Source organism: Perca flavescens, chromosome 2 (assembly GCF_004354835.1).
Source record: "Perca flavescens isolate YP-PL-M2 chromosome 2, PFLA_1.0, whole genome shotgun sequence".
Lineage (NCBI taxonomy): Eukaryota > Metazoa > Chordata > Actinopteri > Perciformes > Percidae > Perca > Perca flavescens.
In genome coordinates, this window is record NC_041332.1 from 17,042,951 (window position 1) to 17,064,266 (window position 21,316).

Below are 21,316 nucleotides of genomic sequence, written 5' to 3' on the forward strand. Positions count from 1 at the left end.
GCCCACCTTTACACTCTGTTGTACACCACTGCAAACCCCATTACCTTGCGCAGAGACCCTGTGTGACTTGTGCATAAGGTAAAAAAGTAAATGGCAACAATGACAGAGCAGCAAGGCTGTTTGAATCTCCAAACAGTGTCCCAACAACAGCGCTTTCCAGTATTTGATCATTTGAATTTGCTCAAATGTTTTGCTGTGTTTGGGTGAGCAGGTGTTTAAAATCTGACCCGGGACATTGTTAACATAGCAACCATCCACAAGCAAGTGGCCATCCTTGGGGTCGCAAGGTAAAAAAGTAAATGGCAACCATGATAGAGCAGCAAGGCTGTTTGAATCTCCAAACTATGTCCCAACAACAGGGCTTTACAGTATTAGATCATCTGAATTTGCTCCTTTCTAAAGCAAAATCCACAGATAGTGTATATTTCAGCTTAAACAAACCATGATAACCTGTTAAGAAGAAGTAGAGAATATTGCAGCGGACCTACTTTAATTGTCTATATGTCAGAGAGGAGCAGCGGCAGATGTTGTGACAATGTTTGGAGATCCTTCACCGTGAACATGGCAGGGAAGCACCCAGCCTGCCCAGTCCTGCAGTCCAGCTCAGTGCCAGCAGGGGGCAGGAGCAGGACTGGTGCTGCATGGGTTGGAAGGATAAAGAGCACCACAGAGAAAGCGAGAGGTGCAGCTATGCGTGGAGTACATGTGAATGCTGAAATTCAACTTTACGCGAATCACTACCACTAACAGCTTTCATTTGTTTGCTCTAGGTGTATTGTAACTTAAGGGCTTTATTCCACTTGTACAGGAGGTACAACAGGCAACAGCAGGATCCAGAACACACAGTCCTGAATAATGATCAAAAATATAAAAAATAAACCAAAAGAAGGTAATACATGCCATCAATATATATTTATAAGAAATATATCGACAGTTTAATGAAGCAAGCAAAGCCAAGGTAGAGTGCTGTGTAGGAGAGACTGGACATGTTGCTGTAGGTAGAGGTGATTGAAATGAAACGGTAGCAATTTCACAAGGACCTTCTCATGGGAAACAAGGGAAACAAGCTGCCCTTCAGTCCAAAAGACAGACACATTTAGGCCCACCGAAACGCACAATGATCCACAATAACAGACAGATGTGATGTTGACACGCTGCAGCCATTCACCATCTCCAGTAATTGTCACCTCTAACACTATCAGATTTCATTGAAACGAAGCACGCAGTACTGTCTGGTCTCTATACCTGATCTCACACTGAAAATCCAGCTAAATCAAAACCACTTAAGTTTGTTTTATATCGGCCTAGCTGAGCTACCTGCAAGTTAGTAACTGCAATTTTGTAAAAATTTATCAAAATAAGCCAGTAGAGTTGTGCATTAAGACATCAGTGTTTACAAGACACATCCATAACTGTATGGTTAAAAAAGGAGAAGGTAAAAGTTTATCAACTATACATAGGGGGCCAGAAGAAGCCAGACCATCATGCTTCTCTCTATGACCCATAGATGTCCAGACATGCATGGGCAAAACCTCACATCTACTTAGAAAGCCAGAGTCAGCGGTTATATTCAGAGGTGGCGCCAAGCTAACTGAAGAAAGTGTGCTGTGTGTGTGAATCAAAAAGCCAATTGGAGTTATAGATATGTACTATTGGCCAGTGAAAAATGAGGCACTGGTTGGCTCAATCGTAAGACATATAGTGGATTTATTCTTTCCTTCCAAACCATGGGCTCCCAATGTCCACCTGGTCAGGGTGGGGTTAGTTACGAGTGAGAACTTGGGAGGGAGAGGACAAGAAAGAGGAGGAGGGTAGCCGAGTGGTTGATTGTCGACTTAGTGATGGGGGAGGAGGTTTTGGTGAGCGGGTGTTTAAAATCTGACCTGGGACATTGTTAACATAGCAACCATCCACAAGCAAGTGGCCATCCTTGGGGTCGCACAGGGGAGGTAAATAGGGGGTGTAGGAGGCGCTGGCTCTAACATATCGCCAGACGCAACCTGTCGGGAAATGGAGATGGAGAAGGAGGAACACATCAAATATGGGCCGGACTTAACGTCACAGATGGAAAAAGAGAGCGAGAAAGACAGAGAGAGTACAGAGAGAGAGAAGAAAGCTGAAAAAGAGAAGAAGGAGGGAGAGAGGAAGACATGGAAAGAAAGAAATGCCCGCAACATAGAGAACAAGAGTGCAAGAGGCTGCAAGGAGCAGGACAGAGAGGAGGGGGAATACAATGTCAACAAAATGATTTACTTATGCCTACGGCTTCTAACCAAATGCAGTACATTCTAGTACGAGGCCAATTTCAAATAAAAGCATAATCCAATTCAAATATTTCAAGGCTGATTAAGGAAGAAAAATAAATTTTGTTCAGTATGATGACAAGATACCAAAATATCAACACAAAAACATAACAAAACAAAAACAAACACAATTACTACAAATAGCAAAATTTAGGCTAAGTATAACTAAAATCAGTCTGTGATATAAATGACAGCAAATAGGTCTGCTGAATGACACCAGATGTATGTGAATTAGCTTTCCAACCTACAAACAGTGATGCAAGGTTTGTTTGATGTGTTAATTAAGAATATAAAATAAATAGTATTAGCGTTGTTAGATGACAGGTCCGACGAGCAGGGTGGGAGGAAGACAGGCAGAGAGGAGAGAGAGAGTCCGTCGATACAGGCCGTCCAAGAAGTGCTGTTTGGCGTTAAACTAAATTCTCCAATATGTAGACTGAAGAGAAAACTGCAAGTGAACTGGACACGGTTTTACAGAAAAGACTTGTGATTTGTGTTTCATTTTAAGTCTTGGTAGTTTTTCTCACTTGATAAATGCAAACTTATGACCATTTGTATCTTACACCCATCAAAACGGCGTACAATGACTGGAGCCAAAGTGACATATTTAGAGTAGCACCACGCTAGCGATGTTTGACAAAGCACACCAGAAAAACTACATAAAGCACAGAATGGTGATGATTGAGGGAAGCAACGTAGGATGTCATTAAGGAGCAATGAGGGAAAAGCAGAGTGGAGTGTTCTGGATCCTACATGTTGACACAGACATACAGTAGGAGAGGAATCAGAATTTGGGGGTCAGCGACTAGCTACACAGTTATTTTGCCTATGGCATAACCTATGGATGGGCAGCTCTGTGATGTCTCTCTATGTGCAGAAAGACCTGGCGTAAGGGATAACTATAGGGCATAATCTGGGAGTTTTAGAAACAGATGTGATGGACAAAAAAATATGAAAGATCTACAGATTTATCAATTTAGTGTATGAAAAGAAGAAAGAAGGAAGAAGAGAAGTTTAATAGAGACAGAAAAGAAAATCAAGACATAGGAACAGTCAGCAAGATGGCGAAAGTTTAGAAAAATTAAAGAAACGAAGAGAAACAAAGGAAAAAAAGAAACGAAAAGGGAAGAAACTAGTGCAGTATAAGTGAGAGAGGCAGATGATGGGAACAATGAGACAGAGAAAGGAAAAGGCTTCGTGCCAACAGTTAATTCATACACATGCCAGGATGCAAACATAAGCAAACCCCTCAAATCCAGTAATCAGCCTATATTATAATAATTCAAAACATTGCCTTTACAATGGAACAAGCAATGTCTTATTTTGATGCACAATGCTGTAATTTAAAAGGTAGCATTACACTGATTATGTCAAAAAGTTACATGGTGTAGAAAATGGCACACTGGATTTGCGAAGTTGATGGGGGGGTCCTTTCAGGCTAGATCTGCTTTGGCTAATGTTAGTTATGGTGCATTTTCTTTAACGCAAGTCAAACAGAACACATTTGCCATTATTTCAGTAAATGCAGACACAAGCACAGAAACATCTACACAGTGTTTTCTTTTGTACATATTTTGTGAAATAACAATCTAAGCCCTTGGCCGTGGCATACTCCAAACAAGATTAAAACTGGCACGTTTATGGAGGCAAAATACTGGGTTTGTGACTAAAATGAAGCAATGCATTTGGCTTTGATGGCTGCAATGTATGCAGGCTGCCACTCAAACTTATTTGGGTCATTTCACCTGGATTCTTTTTTTTTTTTTTTTTTTTTTTACAAAATGTTCTCTGAGCCTTGTGTTTCAGAATTATTATAGTCTGGCATTGCCAGACCTTCCTCCACAGCACTGCGAAGGAGGGTCTGGCTAGTCCACACAGCATTCCGGGAAGGGAGAAAAACTTTTTTCTTCTTTCTTTATATCAATCAAACGAATCATCTTGGGCGGTGCTAAGCGCCGGACGGAGCCACGGTGCCGCTGCAAAATAGCCTCGGGAAGGAACTTGTTTTGGTGGAACATGTGTACGTTTAAAAGGTTGTTTTAGTCGTGCAACAGAAAACTCAGATTGGACAGATAGTCTAGCTAGCTGTTTGGATTTACCCTGCAGAGATCTGAGGAGCAGTTAACCATAGTCCTCATAAATCCACCGGAGTGATTACAACACAAAAAAAGCGGAAGGTAACGGAAATGCGCCCAAAAAGAGTGACGTCCCGCGGCTTCGGGCGGCACAGGAGCGATCCCGCAAGTGGAACGTCATGGATATAGACAAGAGAATTATAGTCATCCCACTTTACTAGTTTTAACACGTTTTGTGGTAAGGAACTTAAAATGGTCTACTTCCAGCAAGAAACTTTTACACAAACACACCTAGAGTTGTAGCAACTACACTCAAAGTGTCGTAATCAAGAGCAGTTTGAAAACACACCAACCTCAATTTAGTTTGGAGTATACCGCCTTAAACCCTGAATCTGAGGGCATGCTGTCCTGTCACTCTAGATGATGCATAAGCCAGTTACATGTTTGTGTTTGACCCATGGAAAGATTAAAAAAAATGCTACAGGGCCTAAAGTGACTTCTGAAATCAATTGAGTTCAACAGCATGCCAATATATTCACTTAGGTAATAGCTTTAGTTACTGTGCCATTTTACTTCTGACTGATTGCTACTCACTGCTTAATTACTTTTGAAACCTGAATTAATAACAATGCCAATTTCACACATTAGTTCTCTGTCATTCGGAGCAGTATTATTGTTCGAGCTGTGTTAAATGTTGACTTAAGCAATTACTCATGTCCTTTAATGTGTATGATGTGATGTGTGTTTACATTTATGTGTGCTCATCTGAAGCTATCAAATAATGTACTGTACTAACAAACACTGTAAAACTACCGCAATGTACAAAGTACTGTTTTGAGCTTATCGAAGGTGAAAAAACAACATCTAGCCGATCACAATAGTAATATAATATGTGGTGGCCCTGGTGGACTACATTCAGCTCCGCTGTCGGTGTTTTAAGCCCCCAACGTCGCCTTCCAGGCTGCGCTGCCTGGAAGGCACTAGGATTAGGCAATGGTTATGGTTAGGTTTGGGTTAAGGTTAGGGTTAGGTGCCTTGAAGTCAACAGTCGCAGCGCTGCCTTGAAGTCGACGTTGGGGGCTTAAAACACCATCAAGCTCAGCTGTCACTTACCATCCTGGTGAACACGCATGGCAGAGGCTGTGATGTCAGTGGTAACGTTGAAGTATGGCAGCCACAGGTCCTGGGGGCACAGAAAGTATTTCAGTGTCATAAATTGTATTATTATTTTCCCAGTGACTGCTTTAAACACATGACCCTCTTGTGTTCTGGCAGACTTCACTGCAATGAGAAAAAAGAAATTCTCTTTGAACTTGAAAAACGACTTTGTACCGCGATCCCTCACCTCAGCTTGCTTGTCCTGGAACACTTTATAGATGCTAGTGTTAAAGGCAGAACCCGAGAACATGGAGGTGATGGGATAGGTCAGGTCCAGGACTGTCTTGAATACTGAATTCATTGCCTGTTGAACAACAAATTACAGAGAAATTGGATGCCAGTCTTTTGTTAATGACCTATTCTTGAAACCGCAAGCTTTTTAAAACACTGAAAGACATTGAATTGAAGGCTGCTGGGTAAAATTAAACCTTTTTTCAAGAGCAAAATGTCATCTTAGACAGAAATGACTGAATAATTGTTATAGATGTATGCTCTACCTTGGACCACTCTCTAGCTCTCTGTTTGGTTCTGACGGCACTCCTCTCCTCAGCGTACAGAGCGCCAATGAATGAGCCAATTGAGGTCCCACCCACTATGTCAATAGGAATCCCCGCTTCCTCCATAGCTTTGATCACACCCACATGAGAGCAGCCTCTGCATGAGGGAAAACAAACATGTTCAACAACAGTCAGGTACACTTCAGATTACTTCATATGTTGTATGTTGCACATGGTACAGAGTTGTAAAAAATGTGGTATGAAAGAATACTTTTTCGTCATCAGAATTTAGTTTGATAAGATGGGTGATAAGATGCATTACCTTAACATAATGTTAACAGGAAGGGGAGTTTAGGGCTGCTGACACATTACATAATATTAATGTCAGGTGGGTAGACTGCATTGTTGATATTACAAAACATCAAGACTTGTAAGACACCACCTGTTCTCTCCACAAGACTGTACAGATAGCTGTGGCTCAGCCCTCTTTGGACAGCTCTGCTCACCTGGCTCCGCCTCCTCCCAGCACCACGGCGATGCTGTTTCCTGTCAGGACTCGGGCCAGCCGAGAGAAATCACTGTGCCTGTCTGCCGTTTTCTCAAACACCTTCTCATATACATCCCTCTGCACAAACATAGAAATTACACATGAAAACAGAGTCAAAGCAGCTATTTTTCCATTGACATTTAGCTATACCAGTTTGGCCGATATTACAAGTTTGCTTCGTACTATTTTGCTGGGGCTGCGTCTGGAGAAGACCCTGCGGGGACACTTGAGATGAAGATGCCCGGAGCACCAGCTACGCATGTTGAGCCACTCGACCGTCCTGGAGGGGCCTGGCCCATCCTCTTTGTGCAGAAGGACCAGCTGTTTTAGAGCCCGAACTGCTGTGTTCTCCAGCATCTGCTCCAACTGGAGCAGGAGAGGAGAGAAGAGAACGGAGACAAGAGTTAGAAAAGAGACAGAGAGAGAGAATGGGAGTTATTCATATTTGAAAAGTTTGTTACCAGAATCCCCCCCCTTTCCTGTCCTAGACACACACATACCTCTCCAAGGGCAGGTTCCTGGTCCCCCAGGCCGACGATGAGGATGCAGTCAGCCTGGCGGATGCAGCGCTGAGTCCACGGGGTCATGCTGTTGTCAGTCTGGTAAAGGACAATCCGATTGATGTCCTCCTGCTGGGCCAGCCAGCCGGAGAGACGGTACTCATGGATACTGATAGATAGAGGAGAAAAGCAGGGATGAGGTTATAATTTTATCGTTTTAAATCACCAAAAACAGACACAGACAGTGATGGAGAGGAATGGAAAGTGAGAGGGGTTAACATAACAGAGGATCAAAAAATACGTGATAGGAAAAAGGCAGGAAGAAAAAATTGGTAGATATAGTGACTGGAAGTGAAAGCGATCAATATAGACTAACTTAAATGGGGGAGGGGGTGAGACAAAAATGTGCAGTTGGAAAGCTTTTATGATCATGCTTGATGAGACTAAGAACTGAGACGACTTTCTCATAGTTTGACTGACCAGTCCAAAGCACAGGCGCCCAGTCGCTCTTTGATTATTTCGCTGGTTAATAGCAGAGTGGGCCCTGCAAGTGGCAAACAGAGACAGACAGCAGAGGCAGTATAAAATGTATGAATACAAAGAACAGTAATAATGTAAAACTTCCACTTCCATGTGTATTCCAAACGGTTTCACTGTATCATACTTGTAAGGAATGTATACTTCTGATATAAGCAGGAACTAAACAAAAACAAAAATCTAGCAAACTCAGATAAAAAAATGTGTGGGCCTACCAATGGCACTGAGGGCATGGCTGAGCTCCATGTTGAATGCATTGATAGGCACCTCGTCACATACAGGCAGGACAGCCACAGTGGAGAGGTTGCTGGCAGGGTTGGTGACATCAGTACTGGCTGTCACGCTGGGCAGACCCAGGGCTGACCCTGGAAGACAGAACAACAGTGTGTAAATGGAGTATGTATGTATGTTTATGTGCACATGAAATGCTCCTTATCATCACCTTACCTGAGAAGGGCCCGCGACCCTGCTGCAGGTTTCCCAGAATTTTCTGGCCTAACAAGTGGATCAACCTCGTCACCACCTGAACAGACATCAAGCATCAGTACCATTTCAGCCGTACACACAACCACAACCAGTTGAAGACAAATTCCCTGACCTGGGGATATCGTCTTTTGATGTTGTTGAGTGTTCCCTCGGGTAGTTTGACCAGCTCCGTGTCTCTCACAGCGTGGACAGTGGTGGCTCTTGGCTGTCTGGTCAAGGCCTCCACCTAAAGTATGAGGCAAGTCGACCATGAGATGCTTCAGAACTAAATTGTATATTATACAGTGCTAAGCATAAGTGAATACACCCATGCTAAAGTTGACTAAAAAGAGGAATCAAAAATCATCTTATTGATCTTAATGCCTTAATTAAAAAAATGAGGAAAAATCCAACCTTTAAGGACCCCAATTTTCTTTGTGAATGAATAATGTATTGTAAATAAATACATTTTCTTCCTTAAAATATAGGGGGCATAAGGAAGTACACCCCTATGTTTAATTCCCATAGGCAGGCAGAATTTTATTTTTAAAGGCCAGTTATTTTTAAAGGCCAAGGGAACTTTACCAGGATGCATAGTATCCTGGATCCATGAAGTAACAGGTCTTTAAAAATAAAAGTCTGCCTGCCTCTATGGGAATTAAACATAGGGGTGTACTTCCTTATGCCCCCTATATTTTAAGGAAGAAAATGTATTTATTTACAATACATTATTCATTCACAAAGAAAATTGGTGTCCTTAAAGGTTGGATTTTTCCTCATTTTTTTAATTAAGGCATTAAGATCAATTTCCAAAAGATGTTTTTTTATTCCCCTTTTATTCAACTTTAGAATGGGTGTATTCACTTATGCTTAGCAATGTATAATAATTGTACTAAGTAGGTAATAATAATGATAAATGATTGATCAACATTTCAAACAACGTGACTGGATTTGTCATTTCAATCAGAATGGTTCAAAAATATCATAGAGTATAACTTATACAGTACATCAGTACAGTATGTCTGTTTGAGCTTCTGAAAAAACATCTTATTAAAATTGTCCTTAAGTGGTAAAATCCCCTCATACTGCATTACAAGCAATTTGTAATGCAGCTTATTAAGGCATCAAAATAATGGGACTGATGGGAAAAGTCTCGTTCTCACCACCCCGATGAGGTCTCCTCTGCCGTATTCCCCAACTAGTTCTTTTTTGCCATTTGTCTTGCGGATGACTGAACGTAGACGTCCATTCAGAACAATGTAGGTGCAGTCTGACTGGTCGTCCTGTCTGTATATGTGAAGAGAAAAAACACAGATATAACAGTAGCCATTACAACAACAAAAAAAACAGTTAATGAATACAATGAGCAAAAGATGTGATGTTAAACCAGGGCAATGAACAAGAAGTTTGCACAAGGAAGCTAAATATTGGTTATACCTGTAGAGGGCTCTGCCAGCCTCCACAGCCATCCAGTCAATAGCAAAGTCCATCTGCCTGACAAAAGGGGACATGCGGACGGCCACCGTGTGAGCTGCACTCAGCACCACACTGGGCTGCTCCCTCATGATCCTGCAGGGGGCAGAATATAGCACAGACACAGACATGAGCAACACCGGCTATACAGTATTTATTTACATTGTTTGTAAGCAGTTGATATATAGCAGAATTAGAGTGGTTCCAGCAATTATGGAAGATTATGGAAAATAATTAGAAATGATGGAAGGGTTCTAAGTAGGCCTTAGTGCACCTGGGTCGAACACTGAATGTAAAAGCGAGTAATTCAATTGTTTGCACACATCCACATTCTGTAATGTCTGATATGGTTTTGTTGTTTGGTCTTAAATGCTGTGTTTTGTATTTATGTGAAACAGTGTACGTCTTGAGACGAAAGACAAATTTATATTTTATTTTATATATATATATATATATATATATATATATATATATATATATATATAAAATATTCTGATAATAAAGTGAAATCAAAATCAAATCAATCAACCTACATAGAAAGATTCAATTAGAAATTGAAACTTTTAAGCAACCTTTAACAAATACTGGTCATTCTTGTTTGTCCACACACTCAAGGCGATCAACTCACTCGTAGAAATCTGACTTTGAGATCTTGAGGTAAGTACAGTCTCGGACGGCCTTGATGGTGAAGATGAGGGGCTCTCCAGTGAGCACAGCGAGCTGGCCCACCATCTCCCCCGGGTGGGTCACAAACAAGCAGACGGCTTCCTGCTTGTCAATCATCCGCTGGTAGACGTGCAGACAACCAGACAGGACGAAGTGCAGACTCACATCCTAAAAGAGTGAAATGAGAAAGAGATGGAGAAAACAGAAACAGGGGAGGATAACAAGAACTTTGCTGACACATTCAATGATTAAGGCAATGACACATTTACTATGCTGTATTTGATTACTATACTTGCTGCTGCTGCTACTACTACTACTACTACTACTACTACTACTACTACAGTATATTGTCTTACAAAGGCAAAGCACAGTAACTACATATTTGGTCAAAATATAAATGAATCTAAGTTTTGCTTTTTTATATGATTTGTTTTACAATATAAACAACATATAAATAATAAATAACATATGGACAGACAGGTAGCATCATTTAATGCCTATATGATATCAACTGAAAATTATCAAAATAAAGGATATTATAAAATGTATTTATAATTAAGGATAATCTGAGGTTTTAATGCAATGATTTTTGAGGTAAAATAATTAGTCTAAAAAGACATTACAACCTTTCTATCGGTTATACAGTTTTTTTTATTCTAAACTTCACTGCTTCTGTAGTTGCTGCACTCTGCCTTTGTAGGGCAGCAAACAGCTAAAGGCAGACAGATCTATTACGAGTTTTCAAAAAAGTGGTCAGAATATGTCTTGTGTTAAGTACCTGATCTCCCTGTCTGGCTAAGACAGCTCCAGCTTTTGCATGGTGCAGAGTCACTTTCCCATTTAACAAGGATGGGTCCTGGATTTAAAAAGAAAAACAAAGTCAAACACTCAGGTCAAGCTGTAATAGAGTCAAAGTGGAGGAACACTATGGACGAATTGTCTCCATTCTACTACTTTGTTCATGTTACACCACCATGATGTTTTGAAATATTAAGTGTAGCAATACCTACTCAGAGACACACAGAGAGGGTTAATCACATATTGCCTCAAACGCTTGTATAAAACTTCCTTCCAAATGTAGACTTGTGCTGAAAACTGCTTTAGAATTCAATCTGCATGGATGTAGCATTGAAGTGCACTTATTATGTTACAGTTACTGGTATCCAGTTCAGCATAACTCTAGCTTGTCATCACATTTTTCTGGATTTTAAGTGGGTTTTTAAAGCTAAAGCGACTTTTTAAAGCATGCATATTCTGTTAGCACTTATTTTATTATATATTAGCAAACACACAGCAACAGCTCACGTCTCAGCACTGTGTCTTGACACTGCAGCCTGCGCCCCCCGCCCCCCATCTATAGACCAGGCCCAGTTCCTCACACCATAATCTGTCAGCAGATGCTCCAGGGGGATTTACAACAATGCACTGTGCACAATGTGCTCATCCATGCAAAAAGAATAATGTAATGAGCCTATTATTATTTCTTAATCCATGTGAATTTGGTCCTACAGTATATATGATGATTGGGAGAGCATTGCACTAACTGCACTGGATCCCACTCAACTTGCAGTACTTTGACTGCTTCAGCTAAAAAAAATGCACAAAAAACTAATGTGAGGGTGCCTGGGTAGCTCACTTGGTGGAGCGTGCGCACATATAGAGAGGTTGACTCCTCTAAGCAGCGGCCGCGGGTTTGACTCCGACCTGCAGCCCTTTGCTGCATGCCATTCCCCGTCTCTCTCTCCCCTTCATATCTTCAGCTGTCCTATACAAATAAAGGCCTAAAATGCCAGAATCATAATCTTAAAAAAAACGAATGTGATGATATAAACACATCTGATAACACCACTTATATACATATCATAGAAAACATCTAGTACCGTGGTACTTTATGCCTTAAACTATCTTGCAGTCAATTGGTATTTTAATTTTGCAACCAGTGTGATGAATGTGTTGATTTGGAAAAGTGTCTGGAGTCATGCTTGTTGATGAGTTGCTTTAATTTACAGTCTCTATGGGTTTGATTACAATGCTAAACATGTATACACTTCAGGTCGTGTAAAATAGCATATGAAAAGTTATGCTTTATTGTGTTTCTCTTTAAATAGTGTCTGTGGCATACTACTTTAGTGCAGCGTGATACCACTACATGATAACATAAAGACACACTTAAACAAACCTCAATCTTCATGAGTTTGAGGATCTCTTTCTGAGCTTCCTCAAACAAAGCAGCATTGGATCGACTGGACACAGGCGTGGAGATATTGTCCACTCCCGACTCTTCCTCCGGATACAGATAGATCCCTGAGGGAACCTCATCTACTGTCACCCTCCGCTCCCGCTGGTCCTGGCATACAGACTGTAATGGTACACACACACAAGAAAAGGTTTGATGAGTCTCAATCTAAACTAGGACTTAAAAATATAAGATCTGCTCCTACAAAAACTAAGAATTATATAATTATCATGATGAGATGGATTAACTAAGACTTTAGCTTACAATCTGATAAGTGTTGGATAATATCATATACGTAGCTGTGTTTCTGATGTCCTGAACAATTCCCGTTTACATGTTCAAATCTGATATCATGTTTTGGAACAATACAGATATTTTAATATCACATAGCCGAGAGCATTTCTATTAAGACAGCTTTGTTTTTATCAAGAAAGAAAAACATTTTAGTAGCCTCAAAGAGACACTTATAAATATGTCGGGCACTTAATACATGTAATATCCTGGATTATGTTGTTGTTGTTGTTGTTGTTGTTGTTGTTGTTGTTGTTGTTGTTGTTATTAATGCCCTGTAGCAGACTTTTAGTCGTTCTGAAACACAACTGTAGCTGCTGGTGCAATTACCCAATCGTATGTCAGGAGATGAATTTCGTCAACCTTATTTAATTTAAGAGTCTGCATTGCACTGACCCTAGTAAACACAGGAGTGTTGCCATCCTCTGCAGAGACAGAGATCCGTCCCCTTTCGTAAGCCATGTCAAAGTCTGATCTGAGACTTTTCTGCATACCTGCACAGACAAAAGAAATGGATATTCAGTCTTTAATCAACATTCTGGTTTTGTTAGGTTAAAGACATACATCTATCTCTGGTTTCAGGAACTGTGTGTCATGGCCTATCTGTGACTCAGGCATTAGCGTTTCCTTTTTTGGCGTGTGTGTGTGTGTGTGTGTGTGTGTGTGTGTGATTGTGTGGGCAGGCATGGCTTTCTCCAGGGCACCTGGCTCTCCAGCGCAGCTGCAAGTGATCTCCTAATCAAGCTCCAGCACAAGTACTCCTGAGAACCAGGCAGCCAGCGCCAGTTTGTTTCAGTCACTCAGGCGATCGCGTACTCTCGGCCAAACTTCTAGTATTCTAGTGAACCTTTTGTTGTTTAAGTTATCCTGGCGTTAACACTGTGTTGTCTCTTTGTGTGCTGTCGTTGGGAGTTGACGTCACCTACGCTACCTGCTACTCTACCAGCCCTGTGTGTCGTGCCTGCCACGCCTACTTCCACATTTGGATTTCCATCTACCTTTGTTGCAAGATTTCTGTTCAGTTGAGCATTCATTAAAGACCTGTTACTACCTCTAACCTCTAGTCGACGTCCGCTCTTGGGTCCAGACCTCACAGACACAACACTGAGTGCTGAAACAGCACACACTCTGACCCCTTTCCTTAGGCATCTCAGCAATGTTTCTACACAAGTACTTTTTCAAAATAGCACATCATACAGTTAAAACATATCGTGTTTATTGGTAAACCAAAGAATCTCAAGAAAACATTATCTCTCTTAACAAGAGAGAAGTCCCTCACCAGCAATGTCCGCAGGCATGGAGATGGTCCTGCTAAGAGTTGGCACTGTTGCTCCATCCTTCCCTTGTTCTCCTCCTGTACATACAGGAAACCACAGATGAAGCATTTATTAGAAAACCAAACACAAAATTGGAGGAAAATGTAGAGTCAAGAAATATATTCAAGCTTTGATGAAAACCCATAAATATTGAATTAAGATTTTTCTCAATCTCTTAGAGTGACTTTAGCAGTACTTCACAGAGTTAATTAATTTACAAACAACATTTTACCATCCTATTACAGTCCTTCTAGGGGTTTCTCCTTACCTGTATCTTCACCCTTAATGGCAGCTTCCCGATGCTCCTCTGTAACGGTCAGGCTGCCAAAACGTTTGCCATGCCGGATGGGACTGGTGCGGGTTGGGTGGGGAGACGGAGGTGGCAGACGCGAGGGCTGCATCTCCTTTAAGACAAGAGCCATTTAGCAACTCAAATCATAATAAAAGCAGCATGTGTACTGAGCTAATGATGCAGAATTCCTGATAAATGCCAAACCATCATCAACAGATGTTAGCATGGGACTGTCTGGTGTGCGCGCGATAAACTCACATGGCTGAAGAGCTCATTGGTGAGCCCTAGATAGTTGTGCAGGGCTAGGACTGTCACTCTTTGGAGACGAACCATGATGATCTGAACAGATATAACAGGCAGTGAGTCATTTCCCGTACATGCAAACTGTCGTTGAAGCCAACAGTAGAGGAGAAAAAAGAATCAACTGAATTATACACACAACTCACCTGTACTACCCGCACCAGGCTCTCAGGGTACTTCTCAAATATAGAGAGGAAGGCCTCTACAGGTAAACGGAGAACAGTGGAAACCTCTGCAGCCCGTGCCGACACAGTTCTGTAAGGCTTCTGGTGGCCCTGGACACAAAGATCCCACAGAATACTTTTTCTCAACAGTTCTTATATTAATGATGTTTTTAGTCTAATTATAATATAATAAAAAAATTATCTTTGTATTTATCATTTTAACCCTCATAATTTAAGATGGGCATTGACATCATACTCATTCCATCCAGTTTATCACAGGATTACATTGTACGCCTGAATTACAACTACAGATCAATGTATGAGTCACAGGTATGCCAGTGAAGAAGGTTGGGTGAGTCAGCTGAATGTGAATGATGTAAGGAGGACGCAAGTTGGTGGGGTGGCCAACACACTGACAGCCAGGACTGCATGTCATTACAGAAAATGTGAATAATGTGTATGTGTGTACAGGTGTGAAACACACTTGTCTGTGCAGATTTGTGTGTGTAACAAGAAGTGGGTGTGACATACTGTGATGACATCCAGGATGCTGAGGAGGCTGTGGACACTGTCTCCCGGGTAAACCTCCTTCACAACACTTTCTTTGCCATCCTGGTAGACAGGAAGAAGACACATCAGGCAACTTGTGTTCATACATTTTTCTAAGAACTAGAGTAGCTACACTCAGTTTTACAGATAGATAAAGATGTAGATAAAGGCTTAGCTGAAAATCTATATCAGAACAAATATCCCAACCCCCCAACACCTGGTAGATGCCATTGAAACTGGCTGTAGAATACTTATTAATATTAAAAGAGCAACCTTTGCTAACAGCCATATCCTCCTATATCCCTATGTGAGTCAACTGTTAATAGAGGCTACTGTGTTGTCAAAGTCAGAATTCCCATGGTTAAGCCTCTTAGAAGTTTTGCTCCCATGTGCATTAAGTTTAATAATAATAATAATAATAATAATAATAATAATAATAACACAATCAACCACATACACATACAAAACTATGACATGCATGAAATACACAGGAAATCAGGATAAATGGGCATGCATGAACACACAAGCTTGCGTACAATTCCAGTAAGGCACAATTCTAGTTTTCCATCCTGAACCACATAGATGCTGCAGTCAGGCTGGCCCGGCCGGAAGACGTACTCCCCTTGTTGGAACTGCACAAACACCATGTGTTTACACAGCTCTAGGAAGAGGGGCTTCTCAAAGTGACCCAGCACACTGCAGTGAAGGATAACAGAGAGGTTAGGAGGTTTCCACACACGCGCAAGCAGGTGTGTACAGGTGTGAACACTAATCTGTAAGGTTTGAATATTCAAAAATGCTGTGTTAAGTTGTGTAGAATGCTCTTAACTGAGCTGTACGAGCACAGTTTGCTAGGCAACCACAGCATGCAAATCAACTCTGTATTGTACGACCATGTTTGGGCCTTTAGAAGACATAGGGACATATTAACACAATTACACAGACATGACAAGAAGACAAACCTACCGGACATTTTTGAGCATGTAGAGCACCTCAGAGGGGAGGTGGGAGTTGGCGACATCAAATTCGGTGAGGTCAGCCTCAAGCACTGAGGGAGGGGGCTCCTTGGCCTGCAGGATGGGCACCTCCTTCTTAAAGCGCAGGATCCTGCACAGCAGAGAGACAGCAAGACAGTGGGACGAGATGAAGAGATGGAAAAGTATGTGAACCACTAACAATTATCCAGTCATAACAGTAATAGAAGTTGTTGTTTTTTTATGTTGGTAAGAGTGAACTTTCTGATTTACGTACTTTTTGGCAATGTTGAGCATCTTCTGCTTCTTCTTTAGCCGCGGCCGAGAGGAGGAGGATGTACCCACCAGGGAAGAGGTAGATTGTGAGACCTGTTGAGAAACATATTTGTTTAAAAAGTATTCTCATACTACTGTTAAAGTAGACTAAAAAACTATAGGAATGACATGTGACTCACTGTAGGTTAAAACAAGCCCATGATAACTACAACACTGATTTGCATACTGGCTGTTGAAGTATTATCATTTTCTGTCAGCAACACACTCACTTTGCGCATGATCTTTCGCCCGTAGAACATGACTTTGTCCCTCTTGCGAAAGCGGTATTTGGGTGCTTCCTGAGCTTCTATGTCTGTGAAATATGACAAATTACAAATTACCGTAAAATACATACAAGTTTGCATTTTTCTTGACTATCATTGCGTGTTCTCAGTGCATGGTGAGATAGGGTTTTAGCAATTACTAACTTCGAAGCTTGATCCTCCGCAGGATGAAGAAGATGAGGATGGCTATGAGGACTATGGCGATGCCCGCACCAATCACCATCCCCACCATCTGAAGAGAAAAGAAGAAAAGTGGAAGAGAGTTAATTTGTGTAAGGTCAAAGGCTGCATAATGACATCACGTCATGGCTGCAGCACTAAAATTATATTTACCTAGATGTTTTAATGTATTAAAACTATCACTTTAGTGTTTCATCTACATGTTTGTGCTCTTTAAATATTATTGAGCTGAATGTTATTTTCAGACTCTCTTCCCATTAGGGCTGGGTACCGAACGTCGATACTTTTATGGTATCGAAAAAAATACTCCAATCTTATCAGTATTGAAAAATTCTTTATCTTTCGGTGCCAAATTTCGGTTCCAAAAGCGTCTGAGCGTGTAAGCGCAAGCTTATCTGTCCTCTCTATTCATATTGACACAGAGCGGTGCTCCGACCGACACACACGCACACACGCACACACACACACACACGGAGAGGTGCGGACGGAGAAAACTGTCTGCAGTTTTGTTGAAGTCACAGAGAGTCACGGTTGGTTTCAAGTATGGTTACAGTTTTTTAAAACTTCACGCAGACAGTGTTTGCTGCGATATGATATTAATGGCGAGCCGAAAGCGGTCACGGTGCTGTTGACGTTCCTCTTAGACAAGCAGGCAGAACGTCGGTTTCTCTGCCCTGATGACTGACTGACAGGCTGAGCTTGCAAGGCAAGGCACTTTTAATAATGTTACTCTGAGTGAGCAGTTTTACCAGAATTTTTTAATTTTGATAACTGTTTTGATTCACAATTAAGGTGGAAAATAAAAGCTTTGTGTTTTTGTTGAAATGGATTTTAAAACATATGGTATCAAAAAAAGTATCGCTAGGAATCGGTATTGAAACTGAGGTATTGAAATTGGCACCGCATTGAAAGATTCTGAACGATACCCAGCCCTACTTCCCATGGTGAAACATGTACGAAAGTACAATTTCCTGCACTCACCATGCTCGTCTGTAGTTCCTCCTCCACAAATGTCTTGATGTTATTAAACCCGTCCTAATGTAACAGAGAAATACAGAGAAATTAGTAATCCTAAAAAACAACCAAAACTTCTACAGGCAGCATGTTTGTTGCTTAGTGGCATACCCAATCGCTGCAACCTTTCATTGTGTATTGAGACTGAAAGACTGTGTGGGTCTGATGGTTTCAGTTTCATTGAAGTGTAATGGAATGTGGGAATAAGGGATTTGCACTGGCGGCAGGAATGTCTGACAATCAGTGCCCGGGAAAGAAAAGGAGGGAATGAACATGTGACATCTTATCTGACCTTCTCCACACTTACATGTGTCTTCCAACAATGTATCCCGAACATTTACTACCACTTTTCACTCTGTTAAGAACAGTGAGCACCACTCACAGCTTCCATGCTCTGCTCTCTATGTCGAGACTGAGGATTCCAGATGTGAAGCTGTTGGGTTCACAGGCCACTAACTGGTACACTGCACACAAGGGCAAAGCAGGGCTGGATGGTACACTGCAGCCCAGGTGAGTGAGTTTATTTTTCATGACTGTATCTTAACAAACCTGTAACTGCAGGGAGTGCACAGGTACTGTGGCCAAGATGAGTTTGTTTGTTTTGCTACAATAACACTAAATTGGAGAAACTCTCTCTCATGTTAGCGGGGGGCAGACTGAGACTGACAGATAATATGCTCAGAAATAAACTCCTACAGGTTTTAAGTGGTCTGAAGTCCACTGGGAAAGCCAAAGTCTGTATATCACTCTAGAAGATAACCAGTGCTGAATACTAGGCCGAGAGCTCCCTTAATTCTTAACTTCTCAAGTGGTTAGGGTAGTCCAGTCTAGCTTTGAATAGGCATAGAAAACATGTAGTGTGATTTAGTCGTAACTGAGTTTCACCCTTGTGTGGTATGGCTGTGTTCATTTCAGTCACACATAGTCGGAATTAATATGGTCTCCTGCTGCCGAGAGGGGGTGTAGCTTCTCTACACACACACAAGGACTATGGGCTACCAAGATATAATGAAAATTGATAGAGCTGGACTTTGGGCAAGGCAGAGGGAGACAAAAAGCAACTAAACATAAAAAAAAAATAAAAAAAAAAATAGATAAGAGGAAAGCTTTACAACAACTAGGAAATGGCTTATTTCTATCATGTGCATTTCCTTTTCGAAAACAAGCAGCTAAACAGAGAAGGAGTTCTCATAGAAAGCAAAGCAGCTTTTCCTTTTGACTTGATTAAGGAGACTTTATCACTAAAGATAATCGAACATCAAACTGAGCACTTCTTTAGACATCAAAACAAGACTGTCAGTAGAGGGAGTGGAGATCCTGTGACCAAGATAAGCTAGTGTGTGTGTGTAGGTTTGGTTACCTACTAGCCATCAGATACAGTATTGTAAGAGCAAGAGTAATATGTTTTAGTGTTCTGGCTGATCGCCAATGAGACTACATGTCTGCTATCAGTGGTTATATATTAGCGTGTGAAGGGCTAAGGGTTATTTGGCAGTAAAAGGCCTAAGTTGGACTCTGGGGATTTCGACAGTGGGGCTGACAGATGGGTGAGTGCATAGGCAGGATGTGCACACAGAAATATACTTTAGGCAGAGGCTTCAAGTAGGCGCAATGGAGTTTGGAAATAAAAAGTTCAAGTGTGGATAGTGTGTGTGCAAATGTACAGTCTAAAGTTGATGACGGCGCCAATAAATTGATAAGCTGTAAATCAAAACTAGCAGAATTATCATACATGATGCTATTCATATAAAGACATTGTCATATGTGCTCACGTAACAGGAATTATGGGCTAATAAAAATAAATCTAATACATGTATCTCTGTCCTTAAGTTATTATATTTATTTAGGTGTTTCCTTAAAAAGTAAAGTTCAGTTTAAGATGTTTTGTTGTTACGTTATTTTCACAGTGGGAGAAGCAATGTATGGCAGAAAAAAAAAAAAAAAGCAAAAGACAGAGGCCATAGCCTGTGCACTGTTTTAGATTGGTAAGCTAACAGTCAGAAAGATAAGATCAAAATCCCAAATGATTTAGGAAAGGCTGCTTCATCATGGGAATATTATGACCTTTGATTGTGGCTGTTTGGACTCTCAAGCTCAGCTAATAGGAAAGAAGTTCTGAGTTTACCAGCCAAATATTTATCTGGCTGACGTTGGGAAAAGGTCATGTTGAGTTGTGCGGTTATGAGCTATTATTGTGTAATTTGTGCAGTGTAATTGCCACTAAACATGTAACCTAAGGCTATGTTCACACTTGGCGTCTTTTTTTAAGATGCCAGCGTCTGTTTTACATTATAATCCTATGGAGTAAACCGTGTTTTCAAAAACGTCCTGAGCGCCTTTTTAAACGCCACGGGTGACTTCTTTTTTTTGCAGCTGGGAGCATCTTTTTAAAGTTGAAATAAGTTCAACTTTACTGAGAAAACACCCCATGACAAGCTGAGTAGCCAGACCTGTTGTTGGAATGGAGAAATGGAGTCGGAGCACAGCTAGTTATACGGTATGACCGGGTGCTCCCTGTACAGGAAACTCGCTTTGTTTTATGTAACGTTAGCATCACCACTGTCTCTCTCTGTTCTTTCTCTAGCTCGCTCCACCGCTTTGTTTTATCTAACATTAGCACCGCTCCACATAGCGCTCTAGCTAGGACACTGTAGCAGTAGCTGTTGTTATAGCAACAAAAGATGCTCTCGGCTGCTTTTTGGAATAAAAACGCTGTCAGCTTCTAATATAAGATACTTATGCAGAGTTTTGTGCTGGTGGGCTGCTATGCTCCATTTTGTGTAAGACCACTATGGCTGTCCACAGATCATTTATTTATTATTATTCACAGTCTCTCTGTGTCTAAGGCAGGCCTTTTTCTATCCTTCAAAGGATGACATTTCGCCATTTCTGTAACACCTATTTCTGTCAGCTCCCTTACCAACTTCTAAATGGCACGAAGTACATTTTCTTGGTTAAGCCTATACCTAGATTGTATTGTTTTACTTCATATGTTTAATGATTAGGCAAATAAATCCAGTGAGCAAACCTACCTCAGGGTTGTCTCCTTGGACCTCTTGTTCAGAGGTACTCTGTCCCATTGTGACCCTGTTTCTTCATAGGGGTGGTCCATCAATGGCTACTGGAAACAAAGACAGACATGCTAAACAGGCTTTTTTTCATGGAAGACATTTTGTGATT

The 21,316-nt window shown here is 41.2% G+C and overlaps 1 protein-coding gene across 6 annotated transcripts in view; it reads right to left on the reverse strand.

Annotated features, from left to right (window-relative positions):
- Positions 1 to 21,316, reverse strand: part of pnpla6 (patatin-like phospholipase domain containing 6) — a 35,331-nt gene that overhangs the window by 7,772 nt on the left and 6,243 nt on the right. For 3 of the 6 annotated variants that reach the window (XM_028591983.1, XM_028591969.1, XM_028592000.1), the window contains exons 2-30: positions 21,169 to 21,257; positions 18,104 to 18,157; positions 17,087 to 17,174; positions 16,889 to 16,971; positions 16,621 to 16,712; positions 16,336 to 16,476; positions 15,906 to 16,065; positions 15,352 to 15,432; positions 14,803 to 14,931; positions 14,615 to 14,695; positions 14,333 to 14,468; positions 14,028 to 14,102; positions 13,145 to 13,242; positions 12,401 to 12,580; positions 11,000 to 11,077; positions 10,184 to 10,389; positions 9,520 to 9,651; positions 9,246 to 9,369; positions 8,216 to 8,329; positions 8,065 to 8,140; positions 7,833 to 7,982; positions 7,561 to 7,624; positions 7,081 to 7,249; positions 6,764 to 6,946; positions 6,540 to 6,658; positions 6,034 to 6,190; positions 5,724 to 5,840; positions 5,492 to 5,561; positions 1,884 to 2,000 (exon numbers count right to left, since the gene is read on the reverse strand). In XM_028591983.1, coding sequence (XP_028447784.1) covers positions 1,884 to 2,000; positions 5,492 to 5,561; positions 5,724 to 5,840; positions 6,034 to 6,190; positions 6,540 to 6,658; positions 6,764 to 6,946; positions 7,081 to 7,249; positions 7,561 to 7,624; positions 7,833 to 7,982; positions 8,065 to 8,140; positions 8,216 to 8,329; positions 9,246 to 9,369; positions 9,520 to 9,651; positions 10,184 to 10,389; positions 11,000 to 11,077; positions 12,401 to 12,580; positions 13,145 to 13,242; positions 14,028 to 14,102; positions 14,333 to 14,468; positions 14,615 to 14,695; positions 14,803 to 14,931; positions 15,352 to 15,432; positions 15,906 to 16,065; positions 16,336 to 16,476; positions 16,621 to 16,712; positions 16,889 to 16,971; positions 17,087 to 17,174; positions 18,104 to 18,157; positions 21,169 to 21,216 — 3,322 coding nt within the window. In that variant the 5' untranslated portion in view covers positions 21,217 to 21,257. Of the gene's footprint in view, positions 1 to 14; positions 2,001 to 5,491; positions 5,562 to 5,723; positions 5,841 to 6,033; positions 6,191 to 6,539; positions 6,659 to 6,763; positions 6,947 to 7,080; positions 7,250 to 7,560; positions 7,625 to 7,832; positions 7,983 to 8,064; positions 8,141 to 8,215; positions 8,330 to 9,245; positions 9,370 to 9,519; positions 9,652 to 10,183; positions 10,390 to 10,999; positions 11,078 to 12,400; positions 12,581 to 13,144; positions 13,243 to 14,027; positions 14,103 to 14,332; positions 14,469 to 14,614; positions 14,696 to 14,802; positions 14,932 to 15,351; positions 15,433 to 15,905; positions 16,066 to 16,335; positions 16,477 to 16,620; positions 16,713 to 16,888; positions 16,972 to 17,086; positions 17,175 to 18,103; positions 18,158 to 21,168; positions 21,258 to 21,316 lie in introns of those variants that run through there. The other 3 variants (XM_028591976.1, XM_028592009.1, XM_028591991.1) reach the window with 3 other exon arrangements.